The following is a 23,003-nucleotide window of genomic DNA, read 5'->3' on the forward strand; positions in this document are numbered from 1 at the left end:
TTTTAAGAGCTTCTTAGATATTCTGGATAACAAGTCCTTTTTCAGAAAAATAATTTGCAAATGTTTTCTCCCAGTCTGTGGCTTGTCTTTTCATTTTCTTAATGGTGCCTTGAAGCCCAGAAGTGTTTAATTCTGATGAAGTTCCATCAGTTTATCTTTTTTTTTTTCCTTATATGGATCATGGTTTTAGTGTTGCATTAAGAACTTGTATTATTCAGGGTTCAACTCTGAACCAAAAACCCTGAACCAAAAGGAGATTATATTTTATCTATCCATCGATCTAGCACACTGCACTTTGGAACATATTTTGTATTATTTTAATCCTTTTAAATGTACTGGGACTTGTTTTATAGCCTAGCATATGATCTATTCTGTAAAGCATTTCATGTGCTGTTGAAAAGAATATACACTACATTGTTGTCAGATAGAGTGTTTTACAGTTTGTTTATATTGTTCTACTCATATATATATATTTATATATATATTCAATGATTTTCTATCTAGTTCTATCCATTATTGAGAGTGGGATATTGAATTTTCCAATTATTATTGTTATTTCTCTTGAATTCTGCCAGTTATTGGCTTCCTGTATTTTAAGACTCGGTTGTTAGGTACACATATGATTATAACTGTGCAGCTTCCTGATGAATGGATGCCTTTATTTTTATAAAATGTCCTTTGTTGTCACTAGATACATTTCTTTTTCTTTGCCTTAAAGTCTATTTTGTTTGATACTTGTATAGTCTCTCTAGCTCCGCTGTGGTTATTGTTCAGTTCAGATATTTAGTCATGTCTGACTCTTTGAAACCCATGGACTACAACACAGCAGGCTTCTCTGTCCATCACCAACTCCTGGAGCTTACACAAACTCATGTCCTTTGAGTCAGTGATGCCATCCAAACATCTCATCCTCTGTTGTCATCCTCTTCTCCTCCTGCCTTCAATCTTTCCCAGCATCAGGGTCTTTTCTAATGAGTCAGTTCTTCACATCAGGTGGCCAAAGTGTTGGAGTTTCAGCTAAAGCATCAGTCCTTCCAATGAATATTCAGGACTGATTTCCTTTAGGATGAACTTGTTGGATCTCCTTGCAGTCCAAGGGACTCTCAAGAGTCTTCTCCAACACCACAGTTCAAAAGCATCGATTCTTCCGTGTTCAGGTTTCTTTTGGTTCAACTCTCACATCCATACATGACTGCTGGAGAAACCATAGCTTTGACTAGATGGACCTTTGTCAGCAAAGTAAGGTCTCTGCTTTTTAAAATGCTGTCTAGGTTTGCCATAGCTTTCCTCCAAGGAGCAAGCATCTTTTAATTTCATGGCTGCAGTCACCATCTGCAGTGATTTTGGAACCTGAGAAAATAAAATCTGTCACTGTTTAAATTGTTTCCCCATCTATTTGCCATGAAGTGATGGGACCAGATGCCATGACCTTCATTTTTTAAGGCTGAGTTTTTAGCCAGCTTTTCACTCTCCTCTTTCATTTTCATCAAGAGGCTCTTTAGTTCCTTTTAGCTTTCTGCCATAAGGGTGGTGTCACCTGCGTATCTGAGGTTATTGATATTTCTCCCAGCAATCTTGATTCCACCTTGTGCTCCATCCAGCCCAGCATTTCATATGATGTACTCTGCATATGACAGAATGATCTCTGTTTGTTTCCAAGGCAAACTATTCAATATCACATTAATCCAAGTTTATGCCCTGACCAGTAATGCTGAAGAAGCTGAAACTCAATGGTTCTATGAAGACCTATAAGACCTTCTAGAACTAACACCCAAAAAAGATGTGATTTTCATTATAGGGGACTGGAATACAAAAGTAGGGAGTCAAGAAATACCTGGAATAGCAGGCAAATTTGGCCTTGGAGTACAAAATGAAGCAGGGCAAAGGCTAACAGAGTTCTGTCAAGAGAACACACTGGTCATAGCAAATAACCTCTTCCAACAACACAAGAGAAGACTCTGCAGATGGACATCACCAGATGGTCAATATCGAAATCAGACTGATTATATTCTCTGCAGCTGAAGATGCAGAGGTTCTATACAACCAGCAAAAACAAGACCAGGAGCTGACTGTGGCACAGACCACGAACTGAGACAAATTCAGAGTTAAACTGAAGAAAGTAGGGAAAACCACTTGATGATTCAGGTATTACCTAAATCAAATCCCTTATGACTATACAGTAGAAGTGACAACTAGATTCAAGGGATTAGACCTGCTAGACAGGGTGCCTGAAGAACTATGAACAGAAGTTTGTGACATTGTACAGGAGGCAGGGATCAAGACCATCCCCAAGGAAAAGAAATGCAAAAAGGCAAAATGGTTGTCTGAGGAGGCCTTACAAATACCTGTGAATAGAAGAAAAGGGAAAGGAGAAAATGAAACATATGCCCATTTGAATGCAGAGTTCCAAAGAATAGCAAGGAGAGATAAGAAAGCCTTCCTCAGCAATCAGTGCAAAGAAATAGAGGAAACCAATAGAATGGGAAAGTCTAGAGATCTCTTCAAGAAAATTAGAGATACCAAGGGAACATTTCATGCAAAAATGGGCACAATAAAGGACAGAAATGGTATGGACCTAACAGAAGCAGAAGATATTAAGAAGAGGTGGCAAGAATACACAGAAGAACTGTACAAAAAAGATCTTCACAATCCAGATAATCACCATGGTGTGATCACCATGAGCCAGACATTCTGGAATGCAAAGTCAAGTGGGCCTTAGAAAGCATCACTATGAACAAAGCTAGTGGAGGTGATGGAATTCCAGCTGAGCTATTTAAAATCCTAAAAGATGATGCTGTGAAAGCACTGCACTCAATATGTCAGCAAATTTGGAAAACTCAGCAGTGGCCACAGGACTGGAAAAGGTCAGTTTTCACTCAAATCCCAAAGAAAGGCAATGCCAAAGAATGCTCAAACACACAATTGCACTCATCTCACACACTAGTAACATAATGCTCAAAATTCTCCAAGCCAGGCTTCAACAGTATGTGAACCATGAACTTCCAGATGTTCAAGCTGGATTTAGAAAAGGCAGAGGAACCAGAGATCAAATTGCCAACATCCGTTGGATCATCAAAAAAGCCAGAGAGTTCCAGAAAAATATCTACTTCTGCTTTATTGACTATGCTAAAGCCTTTGACTGTGTGGACCACGGCAAACTCTGGAAAATTCTTAAAGTGATGGGAATACCAGACCACCTGACCTGCCTCTTGAGAAATCTGTATGCAGGTCAGGAAGCAACAGTGAGAACTGGACGTGGAACAACAGACTGGTTCCAAATCAGGAAAGGAGTATGTCAAAGCTGTATGTTGTCACCCTGCTTATTTAACTTATATGAAGAGGACATCATACGAAATGCTGGGCTGGAGGAAGCACAAGCTGGAATCAAGATTGCCAGGAGAAATATCAATAACCTCAGATATGCAGATGACACCACCCTTATGGCAGAAAGTGAAGAGAACTAAAGAGTCTCTTGGTAAAAGTGAAAGAGAGTGAAAAAGTTAGCTTAAAACTCAACATTCAGAAAACTAAGATCATGGCATCTGGTCCTGTCACTTCATGGCAAATAGATGGGGAAACAGTGGAAACAGTGGCTGACTTTATTTTGGGGGCTCCAAAATCACTGCAGATGGTGATTGCAGCCATGAAATTAAAAGATGCTTGCTCCTTGGAAGATAAGTTATGACCAACCTAGACAGCATATTAAAAAGCAGAGATATTACTTTGCCAAAAAAGGTCCATCTAGTCAAAGCTTTGGTTTTTCCAGTAGTCATGTATGGATGTGAGAGTTGGACTATAAACAAAGCTGAGCACCAAAGAATTGATGCTTTTGAACTGTGGTGTTGGAGAAGACTCTTGAGAGTCCCTTGGACTGAAAGGAGAACAATCCAGTCCATTCTAAAGGAAATCAGTCCTGAATGTTCATTGGAAGGACTGATGCTGAAGCTGAAACCCTAATACTTCGGCCACCTGATGCAAAGAACTGACTCATTTGTAAAGACCCTGATTCTGGGAAAGATTGAAGGCGGGAGGAGAAGGGGATGACAGAGGATGAGATGGTTGGATGGCATTACCAACTCAATAGACATGAGTTTGAGTAAACTCTGGGAGTTGGTAATAGACAGGGAGGCCTTGCATGCTGCAGTCCATGGGGTCACAAAGAGTCAGACACAACTGAGCGACTGAACTGAACTCTGTATATAAGTTAAATTAACAGGGTGACAGTATACAGTCTTGACATACTCCTTTCTCAATTTGTAACCAGTCCATTGTTCCATATCTGTTTCTAACTGTTGCTTCTTGACCTTCATACAGATTTCTCAGGAGGCAGGTAAGGTGGTCTGGAATTCCCAACTCTTGAAGAATTTTCCAGAGTTTGCTGTGGTCCACACATTCAAAGGGTTTGGAAGTCAATGAAGCAGAAGTAGATGTTTTCCTGGAGTTCTCTTGCTTTTTCAATGATCCAACGGATGTTGGCAATTTGATCTTTGGTCCCTTTGCCTTTTCAAAATCCAGCTTGAACATCTGGAAGTTCTTGGTTCACGTACTCTTAAAGCCTAGCTTGGAGAATTTGAACATTTCTTTGCTAGCATGTAAGATGACTGCAGCTGTGCAGTAGTTTGAGCATTCTTTGGCATTGCCTTTCTTTGGGATTTGAGTGAAAACTGACCTTTTCCACTCCTATGGCCACTGCTGAGTTTTCCAAAGTTGCTAGCATATTGAGTGCAGCTCTTTAACAGCATTATTTTTAGGATTTGAAATAGCTCAGCTGGAATTCCATCAGCTCAGCTAACTTTGTTCATAGTGACACTTCCTAAGGCCCACTTGACTTCGCACTCCAAGATATATGGCTCTAGGTGAGTGATCACACCATCGTGCTTATCTGGGTCATTAAGATCTTTTTTTGTATAGTTCTTCTGTGTATTCTTGCCACCTCTTCTTAATATCTTCTGCTTCTATTAGGTCCATACCATTTCTGTCCTTTATTGTGCCCATCTTTGCATGAAATGTTCCCTTGGTATCTCTAATTTTCTTGAAGAGAGCTCTAGTCTTTCCCTTCCATTGTTTTCTTGTGTTTCCTTGCACTGATCACTTAGGAAGATTTTCTTATCTCTCCTATTCTTTGGAACTCAGCGTTCAGATGGCTATATCTTTCCTTTTCTCCTTTACCTTTCATTCTCTTTTTTTTCTCAGCTATTTGTAAGTTCTCCACAGGCAACTATTTTGCCTTCTTGCATTTCTTTTTCTTGGGGATGGTTTTGATCACCACCTCCCATACAATATTATGAACCTCTGTCCATAGTTCTTCAGGCACTCTGTTTATAAACATTGGATCTAATCCCTTAAGTCTATTGTCACTTCCACTGTATATAATCATAAGTGATTTCATACAGTTTTCATACAGTTTCATACACCACCTGAATTTTCTAGTGGTGTTTTTTCTACTTTCTTCAATTTAAGTCTGAATTTTGCAATAAGGAGTTCATGATCTGAGCCATAGTCAGATCTCAGTCTTGTTTTTGCTGACTGTATAGAGCTTCTCCATCTTTGGCTGAAAAGAATATAATCAATCTGATTTCTCTATTGACCATCTGGTGATGTCCATGTGTAGAGTCATTTCTTTTGTTGTTGGAAGAGGGTGTTTGCTGTGACCAGTGCATTCTCTTGGCCTCTCTCTGTTAGCCTTTGCCCTGTTTCATTTTGTACTCCAAGGCCAAACTTTCCTGTTGCCCCAGGTATCTCTTGACCTCCTACTTTTGCATTCCAGTCCCCTATAATAAAAAGGACATCTTTCTTGGTGTTAGTTCTAGAAGGTCTCGTAGGTCTTCATAGAACCGTTCAGCTTCAGCTTTTTCGGCATTAGTGGTTGGTGCATAGACTTGGATTACTGTGATGCTGAATGATTTGCTTTGGAAACAGAGATCATTCTGTCATTTTTGAGACTGCACCCAAGTACTGTGGTTATTGTTAGTATAATTGAATCTAAGATGTGTTGCTTATATTTGGATCTTTTGGGTTTTTTAAAAAAATACAATCTGACAATCTCTGACTTTTAGCTCAGTTCAGTTCAGTCATGTCCAACTCTGCAAACCCATGGACTGCAGTAAGACAGGGTTCCCTGTCTATCACCAACTCCCAGAGTTTACTCAAACTTATGTCCATTGAGTCAGTGATACTACCAAGCATCTCATACACCCTCAGTATTTCCCAGCATCAGGGTCTTTTCAAATGAATCAGTTCTTCACATCAGGTGGCCAAAGTATTGGAGTTTCAGCTTCAGCATCAGTCCTTCCAATGAATATTCAGGACTGATTTCCTTTAGGATGGACTGGCTGGATCTCCTTGCTGTCCAAGAGACTCTCAAGAGTCTTTTTCAGCACTACAGTTCAAAAGCATCAATTATCTGGCTTTCAGCTTTCTTTATAGTTCACTCTAGAGTTTTAGCTGGTGTGTTTAATTAATTCACATTTAATGTAATTATTGATATGGCTGGATACATATCTGCTATTTTGCTCATGTATCTTTTTTTTCCTTCTATTATTTTCTTGCCTCTGTGGTAAATAGGTATTTTCTAGTGTACCTTTTAATTCCACTTTTTCTTACATTTTCTTAGTGTTAGTTATAGGAATTGCAATATACATCTTAAATTATCACAATCTTTTCCAGATTGGTACTAACTTAATTCCAGCGAAATATAGAATCTTTGCTCCAATAGTTCCACCCTCTTCCTCTCCTTTGTGCTTTGCCATGTACACTACATATTTAAGTCCAACAATATAGCTTTATAATTATTGTTTTATATGCTTGTCTTTTAATTAACTATGAGAGGAAAAAGAAAAAAATATTTTTGCTGTATTTTTATTTACCTACATATACTAGTGCTCTTTATTTCTTTGTGTGAAAATGCAAAATGTCAACATGAAAAAAGAATGGGAAAAAAAAAGTGACAGATTTTATTTTTGGGAGGCTCCAAAATCACAGCAGATGGTGACTGCACACCACAAAATTAAAAGATGTTTTCTCCTTGGAAGCAAAGCTATGACGAACCTAGATAGCATATTAAAAAGCAGAGACATCACTTTGCTGACAAAGGTCTGCCTAGTCAAAGCTATGGTATTTTTCAGTAGTCATGTACAGATGTGAGTGCTGGACCATAAAGAAGGCTGAGTGCTGAAGAATTAGATGCTTTCGAATTATGGTGCTGGAGAAGACTGTTGAGAGTCCTTTGGACTACAAGATCAAACCAGTAAGTCCTAAAGGAAATCAGTCCTAAATATTCGTTGGAAGTTCTGATTTTGAAGCTGAAGCCCCAGTACTTTGGCCACCTGATATAAAGACCCGACTCACTGGAAAAGACCCTGATGCTGGGAGAGATTGAGGGCAGGTGGAGAAGGCGGTGACAAAGGATGAGATGGTTGGTGGCATCATCGACCCTATGAACATGAGTCTGAACAAATTTCAGGAGATAGTGAAGGACAGGGAAGCCTGGTGTGCTGCAGTTCATGGGATGGCAAAGAGTCGGACAGACTTAGCGACTGAACAACATGAGAGTTGTACATGCGTGTACTTTGGGAAGAGTGTTATTTCAGGGAATGATGTATTACCTTCTAGTAATACAGCATCAAGTTTGGTAGCTATTTTTGAAGAACAATTTTGCTGGATATGAAATTCTTGGAAAGAAATGGCAACCCACTCCAGTAATCTTGCCTGGAGAATTCCATAGACAGAAGATCCTGGGCTACAGTTCAAGGGGTCGCAAAGAGTCAGAGACTACTGAGCGACTAACACACACACACACGTTATTCTTTCAGCACTTTGAATATATCATTCCCTGACTTCTGCCTCCATTGTTTCCAGTAAGAAGTAACCTACTAAATTTCCTGTGGTTCCTCTGTACTGAGTCTCCTTTGATTGTTGAGTCATTTTTCACTTTTTGCTTTAAAGATTCTTATTTTGCCTGCTTTCAACAGTTTGACTATGATGTTCCAGGTATGGCTGTTTCTGTGTTTATCCCACTTAGAATTTGCTGAGCTTCTTGAATGTGTAGATTAATGTTTTTCCACAAATTTGGAATCATTTGTCCATTATTTCTTCCAATATATTTTAAAAGTATTTTTATTTATATATTTTTAAAATTTGACTGTGGTGGGTGTTAGTTGCAGCACATGGGGTCTTCAATCTTCACTGGCGCATGGGGTATCTTTGGTTGCGGCATGCAAACTCTTAGTTGTGGAATGTAGGATCTTGTTCCCTGACAAGGGATCAAACCCAGGTCCCTTGCATTGGGAGAATAGAGTCTTAGCCGCTGGACCACAGAGAAGTCCTCTCTTCAGGTATTTTAAATGCCCCTCTCTCTTCTTCTGGGAACTCTATTGCTTGTACACTGGTATGCTTGATGGTATCCCACAAATCTCTGAGACTTTGCATTTTTCTTTATTGTTTTTTCCTCCCTGTTCTTCAGATTAGACAGTCTCTAGTAATCTAGCATTAGGTTTGCTGGTTATTTTCTTCTGTCAACTCACATGTGCTGTTAAGCCCTTTTGGTGAATTTTTCATTTCCGTTGTTGTACTATTCAACTCCAATTTTTCCACTTGGTTTTCTTTAAGTTTTTTTTTTTAATGTGGACAATTTTTAAAGTCTTTATTGAATCTGATGCAGTATTGCTTCTATTGTTTTACGTTCTAGTTTTTTTACCTCAAGGCTTGTGGGATCTTAGTTCCCTGATCAAGGATCAAACCCACAGAGGACTCTTAACCACTGGACTGCCAGGGAAACCTCTGTTTTTATTTTTAAGCCTGAATTTTAGGGGTTACTTTTGGTTCAGCATAGCTAAGTGGTCAGTCAATGATCAGTCAATGATCAATTAATCCAGATTGATCTAGGAAGGCTTATACTCTTTGCTAATGAATCTGTTTATGGGTTAAAGTAGTATTGTTATAATGTTGCATTGCTCCAGATCAAATCAACCCCCTCAGGCAGCAGAGTTGTCAGTCTTCACAGCCTGTTTCACTCTGGTAGAACCTATACCAGGCCATAGGGCTAGGGAGTTGGAGATGGAAGCAGCTACAAGCTAAAACATCACAGCAAGTTTTTCTTGAACTAATTCTTCTCAATCTGTTGTATGCCTCTAGTCAGTTTCCAAAGTCCTAAAATGGTTGTTTTTGGCAATTTTGCTCAGCTTTTTTCTTGCTCTTTTGGGAAAAATTTGCTGAGTTTCTTATTCAGCCATTTTGAAAATCCCTTCAAATGTTTGCCTTCTATTTTTTGTGATCCTTCTGAAACAACTAAGGTTAGCTTTGACTCAGAAAAGGGGAAAAAGAAAGATAGGAACCCATTAAAGAAAATGGAAAGCACCAAGCATAAAACCAAAGGAAAATTTTGATATTCATCCTAATCTAATCTCAAAATTATAACCTAAAGTAAGTTGAGGTCACAGCTGAGTTCTTCTCCTAAACTCTGGAAGAAGAACTTCTAGATAATTGTGGGGAAAGAGTCATTCTTTTGAAAATATTGAAAATTATTTGGGGGCCAAATTTCCCTAATGAAACTTCATTCTATATCTATCTGTTAATTTGGGCTAAATTCCTTAGTCTTAAACTTAGAGCACAGCACAAAAGGAGAAATGCAATCTCATTTATGTTTTATGCTTTTTTTTTCTTCTAGCATCTAGAAGTTCTCTATGGAAATCATGGAAAGAAAGAGTTATAAAGCGACCTGCAACAGCTCATGCTTTAAGACCAGATCAGATGATTAGTGATCAATTTGCCACAAAAACAAAGGTGTCAGAAATCCAAGATATGCTTCAGGAACTCATAGGTACTGCAATGTTCAATAAACTGGAAAATAATGCTATTAAATATATATCATCAACAACAGTAAACCTTTCTAAAGCTTTGAGTACACTAAATGATGAAGTGAAAGCTATTAACCTCCATACTTCTGATATGTATACAAGTGAGACAGTTGAAAGAGAACAAGAGATTTCCCTGAAGATCATACAAGATCTCAGTAAAAGAAATGAAATGCTTCAGCAAAAACTTCGAGAAGCAGAAGAAAAATATGAACACCTTATTCGATCCAAAGTTGCAGAGCAACAAGCATTGCCCACATCAACACAGAAAGTGTTACCTGAGCCTTCTCCACAATCAGCCATGAGCCAAGCTGACACAGAAAACAGTTTAGACAGTATTTTGGCCAAAGAATTTGAAAACATGGTAGATGAGGCCCCCAAAAAAGGGACCAAAGGCTTGGGGATCAAGTGGGACTCAACTCATTTATATGCAGCCCAAGGTGAAACAACTCCAGATTTAACTGGCCAGCAGAAAAAATCTTCTGGAGAGATCACTGAAGATATGGTATCAGTGAAGAAAGGTGGTGCCTTTCAGAAAGATGGGGCTGACGAGTTCCAGTCACAGAAAAAAAAGCATACAAAAGGCCCATCTGGGCAGGAGACCTCTGAATCGAATGTGAATGATAATAAAGGTAAACAGAAAGTCACAGGGACCAAACTCGATCACCACTTAGAATTACAAGCACTGGATAAGAAGAGAAAAGAAACAAAATCCTTTCCTGAAACCAAATCAAAGTCACTCACTGAATCAAAAAGTCAACATTTTCCTTCCGATTTCCCTTCTGACAAGAGCCAAGGTGGTAAAAGTGGAACAAGTGGTATACTGGAACAACGCAGGGAGGCTAAGTCCGAACATTCACGGAGTAAAAGTCAAACTTCTACAGAGAATAAAGAGGAGCTCACCACTGAGTCAATGGACAGAGATAGCAGAAATGAGATGAGTAGCACACCAGAGCCATCCAGGTTGAGCAAACTTGACCATTCCTCTGAGAAAATAAAAGGAAAGAAACACCGTATCTCTCCAGGAAGCCCTACAGGAAAAGAAGAAAAATCTGAAGAGAAAGATGTGTCAGTCTTCACGAAGAAATTCAAGTCTCTTGAACTTGCTAAATCAGGTATTCCAGATGGCGAAAGTGAGCAGAGTAACCTAGAAGAATTTCAGAAAGCCGTAGTGTCATTCCTTAAAGAGAAAACTGATAACATAGGAAAGCCCTTGGATAAAAAGACTGTGTCAAAAGAAGAGTTATTATTAAAAAGATCAGAAGTTGAGAAATTAGGAATCATAAAGGCAAAAATGGAGGAATATTTCCAAAAAGTGGCTGAAACTCTGACAAAAATCTTAAGAAAATACAAAGATATAAAAAATGAAGGACGAATTGGAGAGAAAGCTTTGAAACAAAAAAAGGCAGTCTCATTTATGCCAGAACGGCATTCTCAGGAACCAACTAGTGCAAAGTCAGAAATTAGCACCTTAATTTCACAGGAGAGGCTTGACCCACTAACTGACAATTTAATACGAATGATCTTGACCGAAATAGAAAGTGAAAGGAATGTTCCAGAAGCCTCAACAGTAGGGACAGACTCTAAAGAGAAGGAAAAACAAGAGCTAGAAAAAAGGAGGTTTGAGATGATAAATAAGAATTTGGAGAAGGAAGAGGCATGGCTCCCAGTGAAGGAGGGAAAGCAAGGGCAACAGAAAGAGAAACAGTGGCAGGAAGAAGAGGTATGGAAGGGACAGCAAAAACATGAGATACAAAAGCAGATCGAGTCAGATGAGAAGCAAAAGCAAAGACAAGAGGAGAGAGAAGGGTATCAGAAGTCAAAGCAGCAGCAGTTGGAAGCATGGAAACAAAAAACGAAACAGCAAGGTGTGCCTTTGGAGGAGGAGAAAGGACAGCAGACGATGCAGGTTCAGAAGGAAGTGAGACATCTGGAGCAAGAAAGCAGTTTGGAGAGAGAGAAGAAGCAGAAGGCAAGGAGAAAGGTAGGGGACTATGAAAGTCAGAAGCAAAAAACCGCAAAGGAGATGAAGACATACGAACAACTAGAAGAGGTGCTCAGTCAGACTTCAATCACATTGTCTCACAGGTGGGAGAGCACACAGAAAGACACGCCGCAGACACACCAAAGAAAAGATTTCATTGGGAATCTTAAGAAATTAGGGGATCTGGCCGAAGGAAAGCATCCCATTCCAATTACTACTCCCATCTCCACACAGTCCTCCTCCCGTGGACCCTCTTCTGTTCCTGGAGCGTCTCTTGCAAAGTCCATCACTCTTACCTCTAGGCTTGCCCAAGCAATGGAAATTGACCTCGCTTCTGAAGAGGCCGAGGCACTGGAAACCATGGACAGCTTTAATCAGGTTCAGGCGTTGGGGGAAACTATTACTCCTAAGATGCCTCGGGGTTTGGGAGTGGCTCTCAGTGCAGAGCAGGCCCAAGCTCTGGGGATTCCTATTACCCCTCAGCAAGCTCAAGCTCAGGGCATCATGCTCACCCCTCAGCAGGTCAAGGCCTTGGGAGTCACTCTCACCCCTGAACAAGCTCAGGCACCAGGGATCACTCTCACCCCTCAACAGGCCCAGGCACTGGGGATCGTTTTCACCCCTGAAGAGGCTCAGGCACCAGGGATCACTCTCACCCCTCAGCAGGTCCTGGCACTGGGGATTCCTATCACCCCTCAGCAGATCCAGGAAGTAGGGGTTTCTCTCACCCCTCAGCAGGCCCAGGCACTGGGGATCACTCTCACCCCTGAACAAGCTCAGGCTCCAGGGATCACTCTCACCCCTCAGCAAGCCCAAGCACTGGGGATACCTGTCACCCTTCAGCAAATTCAAGAAGTAGGTGCTTCTCTCACCCCTCAACAGGCTCAGGCACTGGGGATTCCTGTCACCCCTCAGCAGATACAGAAAGTGGGAGTTTCTCTCACCCCTCAGCAGGCCCAGGCACTGGGAATCATTCTCACCCCTGAACAAGCTCAGGCACCAGGGATCACTCTCACCCCTCGGCAGGTCCAGGCACTGGGAGTTCCTGTCACCCCTCAGCAGGTTCAAGCTCAGGGCATCAATCTTACCCCTCAGCAGGCCCAGGCACTGGGGATTTCAGTCACCCCACAGCATATCCCGGATGTGGGGGCTTCTCTCACCCCTCAACAGGCTCAGGCTTTGGGGATTCCTATCACTCAGCAGGCTGAAGCTCAGGGCATCACTCTCACCCCCCAGCAAGCCCAGGCACTGGGGATCACTCTCGCCCCTGAACAAGCTCAGGCTCCAGGGATCACTCTCACTCCTCAGCAGGCCCAAGCACTTGGGATCACTCTCACCCCTGAACAAGCTCAGCCACCAGGGATCACTCTCACCCCTCAGCAGGCCCAAGCACTTGGGATCACTCTCACCCCTGAACAAGCTCAGGCTCCAGGGATCACTCTCACTCCTCAGCAGGCCCAAGTACTTGGGATCACTCTTGCCCCTGAACAAGCTCAGCCACCAGGGATCACTCTCACCCCTCAGCAGGCCCAGGCACTTGGGATCACTCTCGCCCCTGAACAAGCTCAGGCTCCAGGGATCACTCTCACCCCTCAGCAGGCCCAGGCACTTGGGATCACTCTCGCCCCTGAACAAGCTCAGGCTCCAGGGATCACTCTCACCCCTCAGCAGGCCCAAGCACTTGGGATCACTCTCACCCCTGAACAAGCTCAGGCTCCAGGGATCACTCTCACCCCTCAGCAGGCCCAGGCACTGGGGATCACTCTCGCCCCTGAACAAGCTCAGGTTCCAGGGATCACTCTCACCCCACAGCAGGCCCAGGCACTGGGGATCACTCTCGCCCCTGAACAAGCTCAGGCACCAGGGATCACTCTCACCCCTCAGCAGGCCCAGGCACTGGGGATCACTCTCACCCCTGAACAAGCTCAGGCACCAGGGATCACTCTCACCCTTCAGCAGGCCCAGGCACTGGGGATCACTCTCGCCCCTGAACAAGCTCAGGCTCCAGGGATCACTCTCACCCTTCAGCAGGCCCAGGCACTAGGGATCACTCTCGCCCCTGAACAAACTCAGGCTCCAGGGATCACTCTCACCCCTCAGCAGGCCCGGACACTTGGGATCACTCTCGCCCCTGAACAAGCTCAGGCTCCAGGGATCACTCTCACCCCTCAGCAGGCCCAGGCACTTGGGATCACTCTCGCCCCTGAACAAGCTCAGGTTCCAGGGATCACTCTCACCCCACAGCAGGCCCAGGCACTGGGGATCACTCTTGCCCCTGAACAAGCTCAGGCACCAGGGATCACTCTCACCCCTCAGCAGGCCCAGGCACTGGGTATCACTCTCACCCCTGAACAAGCTCAGGCTCCAGGGATCACTCTCACCCCTCAGCAGGCCCAGGCACTTGGGATCACTCTCGCCCCTGAACAAGCTCAGGCTCCAGGGATCACTCTCACCCCTCAACAGGCTCAGGCACTAGGGATTCCTATCACCCCGCAGCAGGCTGAAGCTCAGGGTCTGACTCTCACCCCTCAGCAGACCCAGGATTTGGGGATCCCTGCCACCCCTCAGGGCATTGTCTTTACCCCTCAGCAAGCCCAGGCTTTGGGGATCCACATCACCCCTGAGCAGGCACAGGCTCAGGACATCACTCTTACCCCTCAGCAGTCTCAGGCACTAAGAATCCCTGTCACCATTCCACAAGCTCAGGATTTGGGGGCCCCTTTCACTTTAGGACAGGCTCAAGCATTGGGGGTTTCTCTCTCTCATGAACAGTTTGCAGAATTAGGGGTTCCTCTCACCTCAGATAAAGTGTATACCTTAGAATATCCCCACATCCCAGAACAAATCCAACCTGTGGAAGCTCCTCTCACCCCAGGGGAGGCCTGGTCCTTGGGTATTACTGTTAGGTCTGTGCAGGACCTAACATCAAGAACTCCTCTCATTAAGGAGCAGCCCTTACCACCCTGGGCTAGGCCTCCTTCAGTACATACATTGAAAACTGGGATCTCTTCCATTACTGATAAATCTGTCACAAAACATGCTCCTCACATTTCTAAGGAGTCACCAGTATCATCTGCTGCTACTGCTGAGAAGTCCCCTATATTTGAGGTGCCTTCTACTCCTTTGCATATATCAAGGTTTCCTCTTAAACAAGCCCCCTCTGAGAAATTCTTGGGAATGAGGATTCCTTCAGACCCTGGGAAGCCCCTGGCACCACAGATTTCTCCTTCCTCCAGACAGACCCCAGTGTCTAAGGATCTATCAACCTCTGTTCCGTTCCCAACACCAGTTCCCAGTCCAATATCTGGGCTCTCTCCCACTCCACAGCAGCCCCTTGAACCAGAGGCCCTTCTTAGTTCTAGGCGATTCTTCATATCTAGGGACTCTATGGCTCCCCAGTCGCCTCTGATACAGAAGCCCCTTCTTGACCTCAGACAGCCCCTTATGTCTGGAGTCCCAGTCACCTTTGCACAGATTCCCCAAATCTGGGCTCCTCTGTCTCCTGGGAAGCACTTGGTTCCTGGGACCTCTTCCATCCCTCAAGAGCTCTTGAAATCTAGACCCTTAACACTCTCTGAGAAGTTTCAGGCATCCCAGACCTTTGCCACTCGTAAGCAATCTCCTGGGTTACAAGCCCCTTCTACCCTTAGGCAGCATCTGCCACCAGGGACCCTTCCTGGGCACGCTTCCCCACTATGGGTCTCTCCCACCCCTGGGCGTCCCTTGACACCGTTGACTCCCTCAACCCCTGAAAAGCCACAGAAAGGTTTGTCCTCTGCTGTCTCTGAGAAAAGGAAGAAAAGATTGTCAATTATTTCTTCTCTGAAATTGAAATCAGTATCGGTCCATCCCAGTGCTCCAAGTTTCAAGGTGATTCAAGCCCCTTTCACCACTAAGAAGTTCCAAACAGCAGAGGTCTCTGACACTTCTGAAGAAATCCAGATACCCAAAGACCCTTTTGCTGTGAAACAATTTAGAATGTTTAAGTCCCATCTCACCGATTACAAGACACCGGTATCACAAGCCCCTTATGTTGATGAGGGGACCCTTCCTGCTACTCTCATTAAGCCTGTAACGCCACTACCTTCTCTTATTACTACTCAACTACTCAAAACACGGCAGAGCTCACCTTCTGAATGGGACCAGAAATCCCAACTTCCCCCTATCAATAAGCCCTGGGTACTAACTTCAGTTTCAGATACCAAGCAACCCAAGATGATGGTGCCCACTTCCTATCCCCAAGAGCTCAAAGAACAGAACTATTTTGTTGATGTGGAGGCTCAGCGGAAGAACCTGATACTCTTAAATCAGGCCACAAAATCTTCTATACTCCCTTCACAGCTACACACAGAAGCTAGGAATCTCATAATTGAGACATTTCATACGGACAAAGTTCGGCTGGGATACCTGTTCCGCAAGTACAATGCCTATAGGCTGATCCAGCGTGCAAGGTAAATATTATGTGTCTAGTTGTCTGATTTAGTCCTGATTTCAAATATCCTCCCTCATTACTCTATCAGTATATATGTATTTGTCAGGTTAGGTATTCTAAAAGATTCTCTTATAGAAGGTTTGTAAGATGGAAGCCTATTTAAGATAGCAAAAGGAGGTATATTTTTTAGAAATAAGAAATGTCATATAACACCCATTTCACTCATATATATCTCTTGCAGAGATTCTAAAATATATTTTGAGGATCATGGTTGATCTCCAAAATATCAACTTCAAAAGTTTAGAAAGGCTTGCAGTTATTCTGAATTACTTTAATCTTGCATTCACCAAAAGACCTATGATTGTTTTTTTTTTTAATTTACTTTTTATTGCAGTGAAGTTGGACAGAAGAGCTATTAAAGTGGGAGATGGCAGGTAGGTTTATGTACTTTGTGTTGCCATGGCAGCTTTGATGCTGGAGTGACCTACAGGAAACATGTTCTAGTCTTGATTTTTAAAATTGAAATTAGCCTGCCATTCTTGGCCTTTGTGTTTGAGGTTGCCAACTTATTATTTTGGGGATTTAAAAAACATTTTTTTTAATTGTAGAAATTCTTTCCCCTTTACAAAATAGTTAATTTATAATACTGTGTTATCTTATTTGGAGAATTTTTCTAACCTAAAATTACAATATGTCAAATTAAGATCTATGATAGAAAAAGCTATCATTAATTATAGGAACAATTTATGTCATTTATTCAGCAAATATTTATTGAATTCGTACTATTTGGCAAGCACTGCTCTAGATGCTATGGATACAGCAGCGAATAAAACAAAGTACCCTGTTCTCATGATATTTACACTTTTGAGGACTGAATTCATTTGAAAACTAAGCCCTGGAATAACAAGGTGTAAGAGAAAGACATTCAGTGTATAGACAGAAATTCTCATTTCAATACTGAAGTTACCTTAGAACTGTTGAAATATTTTCTACTCCATAGTGTATTCTTCTCTTCCCAGAATGAATGTTCCTAGTCTTTGAGAGCTTGTTTGGAGGTTCTAGCAGGGGAGCGCAGCTACTCGTATACCCTTGACCGAAGACCGGTCCTCCTCTAGCGGGGATGGTCGTCCTCTTCGACCGAGCGCGCAGCTTCGGGAGGGACGCACATGGAGCGGTGAGGGAGGAAGGGGACACCCGCCTAGCCAGCCAGATCAGCCGAATCAACCCTGGCGATCAATGGGGTGACAGATGTCGCAACCAGATCGCCCTCACATCCATGTTCCTAGTCTTTTAAATCTGTTTTCACACGTAAACACTATCATCCACTTGAGAATTTGAAATAACATGTTTCTGGTCATTCTCCCGTTCATGTCTTTTTTCCTTTGTTATATTAAATTAAAATATTGCATTCACCTGGTGCAGTATTTTAAAAAATACAAATAGAGTGAAAAGCCTCCTTAATAGTCTTATTCTTGGCCATTAGGCCCCTCCTTCAGGGCTACCCAGGTATTCCACCCAGAGATACTTTCTACATATGTAGCAAAGTACATAGGCTCTTTTATCCCACTCTTTATATATTTAAAAATACAATGTTTGATTTTTTCATAACAAGCTAGAATTTAGATATTAATATATAAAGAGTCTACTCATTCATTTTACAGTTTTATAGTACTCCAAAGTCTAGATTTGGAGAAGGCAATGACACCCCACTCCAGTACTTTTGCCTGGAAAATCCCATGGGCGGAGGAGCCTGGTAGGCTGCAGTCCATGGGGTCGCTAAGAGTCGGACATGACTGAGCGACTTCCCTTTCACTGTTCACTTTCATGCATTGGAGAAGGAAATGGCAACCCACTTCAGTGTTCTTGCCTGGAGAATCCCAGGGACCGGGGAGCCTGGTGGCTGCCATCTGTGGGATCACACAGAGTCGGACACGACTGAAGTGACTTAGCAGCAGTAGCAGCAAAGTCTAGATTTACCAGAATTTACTTAACCTTTGATGAGGTTAACATAACATTTATATTGTTTTTAAAAATGTACTTCAATGAACAATCTTATATATACATATGTATACATGTATGTATGTTCCTAAAAGTAGAACTTCTAAATCAAGGGTAAGCATTTTGTAATTGTGATAAATTTTTGTCAAATTGTTCTCCAAAGAGGTTGGAACAATTTATGTATCGGTCAGTATTATAAAAGAGTATTTCCCCACAAATATTATCAACTTTTTTGTTCATTGTCAATGTAATAGATGAAATATGGCACTTTCATGCTTTCATTTGCATTACTTTTATTATAGGTTGAAGTTAAGCATCTTTTCATAGAGTTAAGAACCATCTGTATTTTATTTTCTGTGAAGATCCTATTCAAATACTTTACCCATTTTTCAACTGGGTTATCAAGTTGCTTTTTAATTAATTAATTAGTTTTAATTGGAGGCTAATTGCTTTACAATATCAAGGTGGTTTTGCCATGTATCGACATGAATCAGCCATGGGTGCACATGCGTCCCCTCATCCTGAAGCCCCTTCCCACCTCCCTCCCGACTCCTCCCCCTGGGTTGTCCCAGAACACCAGCTTTGAGTGTCCTGCTTCATGCTTTGAACTTGCACTGGTCATCTGTTTTACATAGGGTAACAGACATGTTTCAGTGTTATTCTTTCAAATCATCCCACCCTCCCCTTCTTCCACATAGTCCAAAAGTCTGTTCTTTACATCTGTGTCTTTTTTGTTGTCTTACATATAGGGTTGTTGTTACTGTCTTTCTAAATTCCATATATACGTGTTAATATTCTGTATTGATGTTTCTCTTTCTGACTTACTTCACTCTGTATAATAGGCTCCAGTTTCATCCACCTCATTAGAACAGACTCAAATGTGTTCTTTTTTTGATATAGCTGAGTAATACGCCATTGTGTATATGTACCACAACTTTCTTATCCATTTGTCTGCTGATGAACATCTAGGTTGCTTCCATGTCCTGGCTATTGTAAACAGTGCTGCAGTAAACATTGGGGTACATGTGTCTCTTTCAATTCTGGTTTCCTCAATGTGTATGCCCAGAAGTGGGATTGCTGGGTCATACGGCAGTTCTATTTCCAGTTTTTTAAGAAATCTCCACACTGTTCTCCATAGTGGTTGTACTAGTTTGCATTCCCACCAACAGTGTAAGAGGGTTCCCTTTTCTCCACACCCTCTCCAACATTTATTGTTTGTAGACTTTTTGATAGCAGCCATTCTGACTGGCCTGAGATGGTACCTCATTGTGGTTTTGATTTGCATTTTTCTGATAATGAGTGATGTTGAGCATCTTTTCATGTGTTTATTAGCCATTTGTCTTCTTTGCAAAGATGTCTCTTTAGTTTTTTTGCTCGATTTTTGATTGGGTCATTCATTTTTCTGGTATTGAGCTACATATGCTGCTTCAATATTTTGGAGATTAATTGTCAGTTGGCTTCATTCGCTATTATTTTCTCCCATTCTGAAGGCTGTCTTTTTACCTTGCTTACAGTTTCCTTTGTTGTGCAAAAGCTTTTAAGTTTAATTAGGTCCCAATTGTTTATTTTTGTTTTTATTTCTGTTGCTTTTTTAATTGATTTCTGGGACCTGTTCAAATATTGAGAAAATTAGACCCTTGTCTGTGATATAAACTACAAAACTTTCCCCGCTTGTGTTTAGACTCTCCTTTTGGTGGGTTTTGCTTTCTAAATAATTTATATTTTTATATGTTTATATTCAGTTCAGTTCAGTCGCTCAGTAGTGCCCAGCTCTTTGTGACTCCATGAACTGCAGCACACCAGGCCTCCCTGTCCATCACTAACTCCCGGAGTTTACTCAAACTTTTGTTCATTGAGTTGGTGATGCCATCCAACCATCTCATCCTCTGTCATCCCCTTCTCCTCCTGCCCTCAATCTTTCCCAGCATCAGGGTCTTTTCAAATGAGTCGGTTCTGCGCATCAGGTGGCAAAAGTATTGGAGTTTAAGCTTCAGCATCAGTCCTTCCAATGAATATTCAGGACTGATTTCCTTTAGAATGGACTGGTTGGATCTCCTTGCTGTCCAAGGGACTCTCAAGAGTCTTTTCCAACACCACAGTTCAAAAGCATCAATTCTTCAGCACTCAGCTTTGTTTATAGTCCAACTCTCACATCCATACGTAACTACTGTAAAAATCATAGCCTTGACTAGGCGGACCTTTGTTGGCAAAGTAATGTCGCTGCTTTTTAATATGCTGTCTAGGTTGGTCATGACTTTCCTTCCAAGGAGTAAATGGCTTTTAATTTCATGGCTTGAATCGCCATCTGCAGTGATTTTGGAGCCCCCCAAGATAAAGTCAGCCACTGATTCCACTGTTTCCCCATCTATTTGCCATGAAGTGATGGGACCAGATGCCATGATCTTAGTTTTCTGAATGTTGAACTTTAACACAACTTTTCACTCTCCTCTTTCACTTTCATCAAGAGGTTCTTTAGTTCTTCTTCACTTTCTGCCATAAGGGTGGTATCATTGGCATATCTGAGGTTATTGATATTTCTCAAGGAAATCTTGATACCAGCTTGTGCTCCCTCCAGCCCAGCGTTTCTCATGATGTACTCTGCATATAAGTTAAATAAGCAGGGTGACAATATACGGCCTTGACGTACTCCTTTTCCTATTTGGAACCAGTCTGTTGTTCCATGTCCAGTTCTAACTGTTGCTTCCTGACCTGCATACAGGTTTCTCAGGAGGCAGGTCAGGTGGTCTGGTATTCCCATCTCTTTCAGAATTTTCCAGTTGATTGTGATCCCCACAGTCAAAGGCTTTGGCATAGTCAATAAAGCAGAGATAGATGTTTTTCTGGAACTCTCTTGCTTTTTCAATGACCCAGCAGATGGCAATTTGATCTCTGGTTCCTCTGCCTTTTCTAAATCCAGCTTGAACATCTGGAAGTTCATGGTTCACATACTGTTGAAGCCTGTCTTGGAAAATTTTGAGCATTATTTTACTAGTGTGTGAGATGAGTGCAATGGTGCAGTAGTTTGAGTATTCTTTGGCATTGCCTTTCTTTGGGATTGGAATGAAAACTGACCTTTTCCAGTCCTGTGGCCACTGCTGAGTTTTCCAAATTTGCTGACAAATTGAGTGCAACACTTTCACAGCATCATCTTTCAGGATTTGAAATAGCTCAACTGGAATTCTATCATCTCTGCTAGGTTTGTTCACAGTGATACTGCCTAAGGGCCCACTTGACTTCACATTCCAGGATGTCTGGCTCTAGGTAAGTGATCACACCATCATGATTATCTGGGTCATGAAGATCTTTTTGTACAGTTCTTCTTTGTATTCTTGCCACCTCTTCTTAATATATTCTGCTTCTGTCAGGTCCATATCATTTCTGGCCTTTATTGAGCCCATCTTTGCATAAAATGTTCCCTTGGTATCTCTAATTTTCTTGAAGAGATCTCTAGTCTTTCCCATTCTATTGTTTTCCTCTATTCCCTTTGCATTGCTGGCTGAGGAAGGCTTTCTTATCTCTCCTTGCAGTTCTTTGGAACTCTGCATTTAAATGAGTGTATCTTTCCTTTTCTCCTTTGCTTTTTGCTTCTCTTCTTTTCATAGCTATTTGTAAGGCCTCCTCAGACAGCCATTTTGCTTTTTTTCTTTTTTTTTTTCTCTTGGGGATGGTCTTGCTCCCTGTCTCCTGTACAATGTCATGAACCTCTGTCCATAGTTCATCAGGCACTCTGTCTATCCAATCCAGTCCCTTAAATCTATTTCTCACTTTCACTGTATAATCATAAGGATTTGATTTGGGTCATACCTGAATGGTCTAGTGGTTTTCCCCACTTTCTTCAATTTATGTCTGAATTTGGCAATAAAGAGTTAATGTTTATATTAATATTTTCAATAATGCATTGTGCCTTATTTTAAAAAGCCCTTTCCACTCTGAGAAATATATTTTTTAAAAATTATTTTGAGATTTCTTTTAGTACTTTAATAGTTGATTATTAGTATTTTGGGGCTTCCCAGGTAGTACAAGTACTTTCTTCAATTTACATCTAAATTTTGCAATAAGGAGTTCATGGTCTGAGCCACACTCAGCTCCCAGTCTTGTTTTTGCTGACTATATAGAGCTTCTCCATCTTTGGCTGCAAAGAATATAATCAATCTGATTTCAGTATTGACCATCTGGTGATGTCCACATATAGAGTCTTCTCTTGTGTTGTTGGAAGAGGGTGTTTGCTATGACCAGTGCATTCTCTTGGCCTCTCTCTGTTAGCCTTTGCCCTGCTTCATTCTGTAATCCAAGACCAAATTTTCATGTTATTCCAGGTATCTCTTGACTTCCTACTTTTGCATTCCAGTCCCCTCTGTTGAAAAGAACATTTTTGGGGGGGATGTGTTAGTTCTAGAAGGTCTTGTAGGTCTTCATAGAACCGTTCAACTTCAGCTTCTTCAGAATTACTGGTTGGGACATAGACTTGGATTACTGTTATTTGCTGTAGTTTTATTTTTATGATGCTGAGTCTTTGTGATAGTTATTATTACTGTTTCCTAGTACTTGTCCTTGAGATGTGAGCAGAATTAACGTGTGTCTTTTCTGTGCTAAGCTTGCCATTGTCAGTTGGAGACCCTCTAGAGTCTCCTTTTCCATTGGCATGATAAGCTATAGTGTTCAAGGTGATGGCTGTTCTGTTAGCCTGTGTTTCTAAGAGTCTAAAATGAAGTTCTTTTCTGCAAAGCTATGATGGATT

General features: G+C 41.8%; 1 protein-coding gene across 1 annotated transcript in view; it reads left to right on the forward strand.

Annotated features, from left to right (window-relative positions):
• Window positions 1-23,003, forward strand: part of FAM186A (family with sequence similarity 186 member A) — an 84,090-nt gene that overhangs the window by 39,740 nt on the left and 21,347 nt on the right. The window contains exon 4 of the mRNA XM_061416133.1: window positions 9,665-16,286. Coding sequence (XP_061272117.1) covers window positions 9,665-16,286 — 6,622 coding nt within the window. The remainder of the gene's footprint in view (window positions 1-9,664; window positions 16,287-23,003) is intronic.

This window comes from Bos javanicus, chromosome 5 (genome assembly GCF_032452875.1).
Source record: "Bos javanicus breed banteng chromosome 5, ARS-OSU_banteng_1.0, whole genome shotgun sequence".
NCBI lineage: Eukaryota > Metazoa > Chordata > Mammalia > Artiodactyla > Bovidae > Bos > Bos javanicus.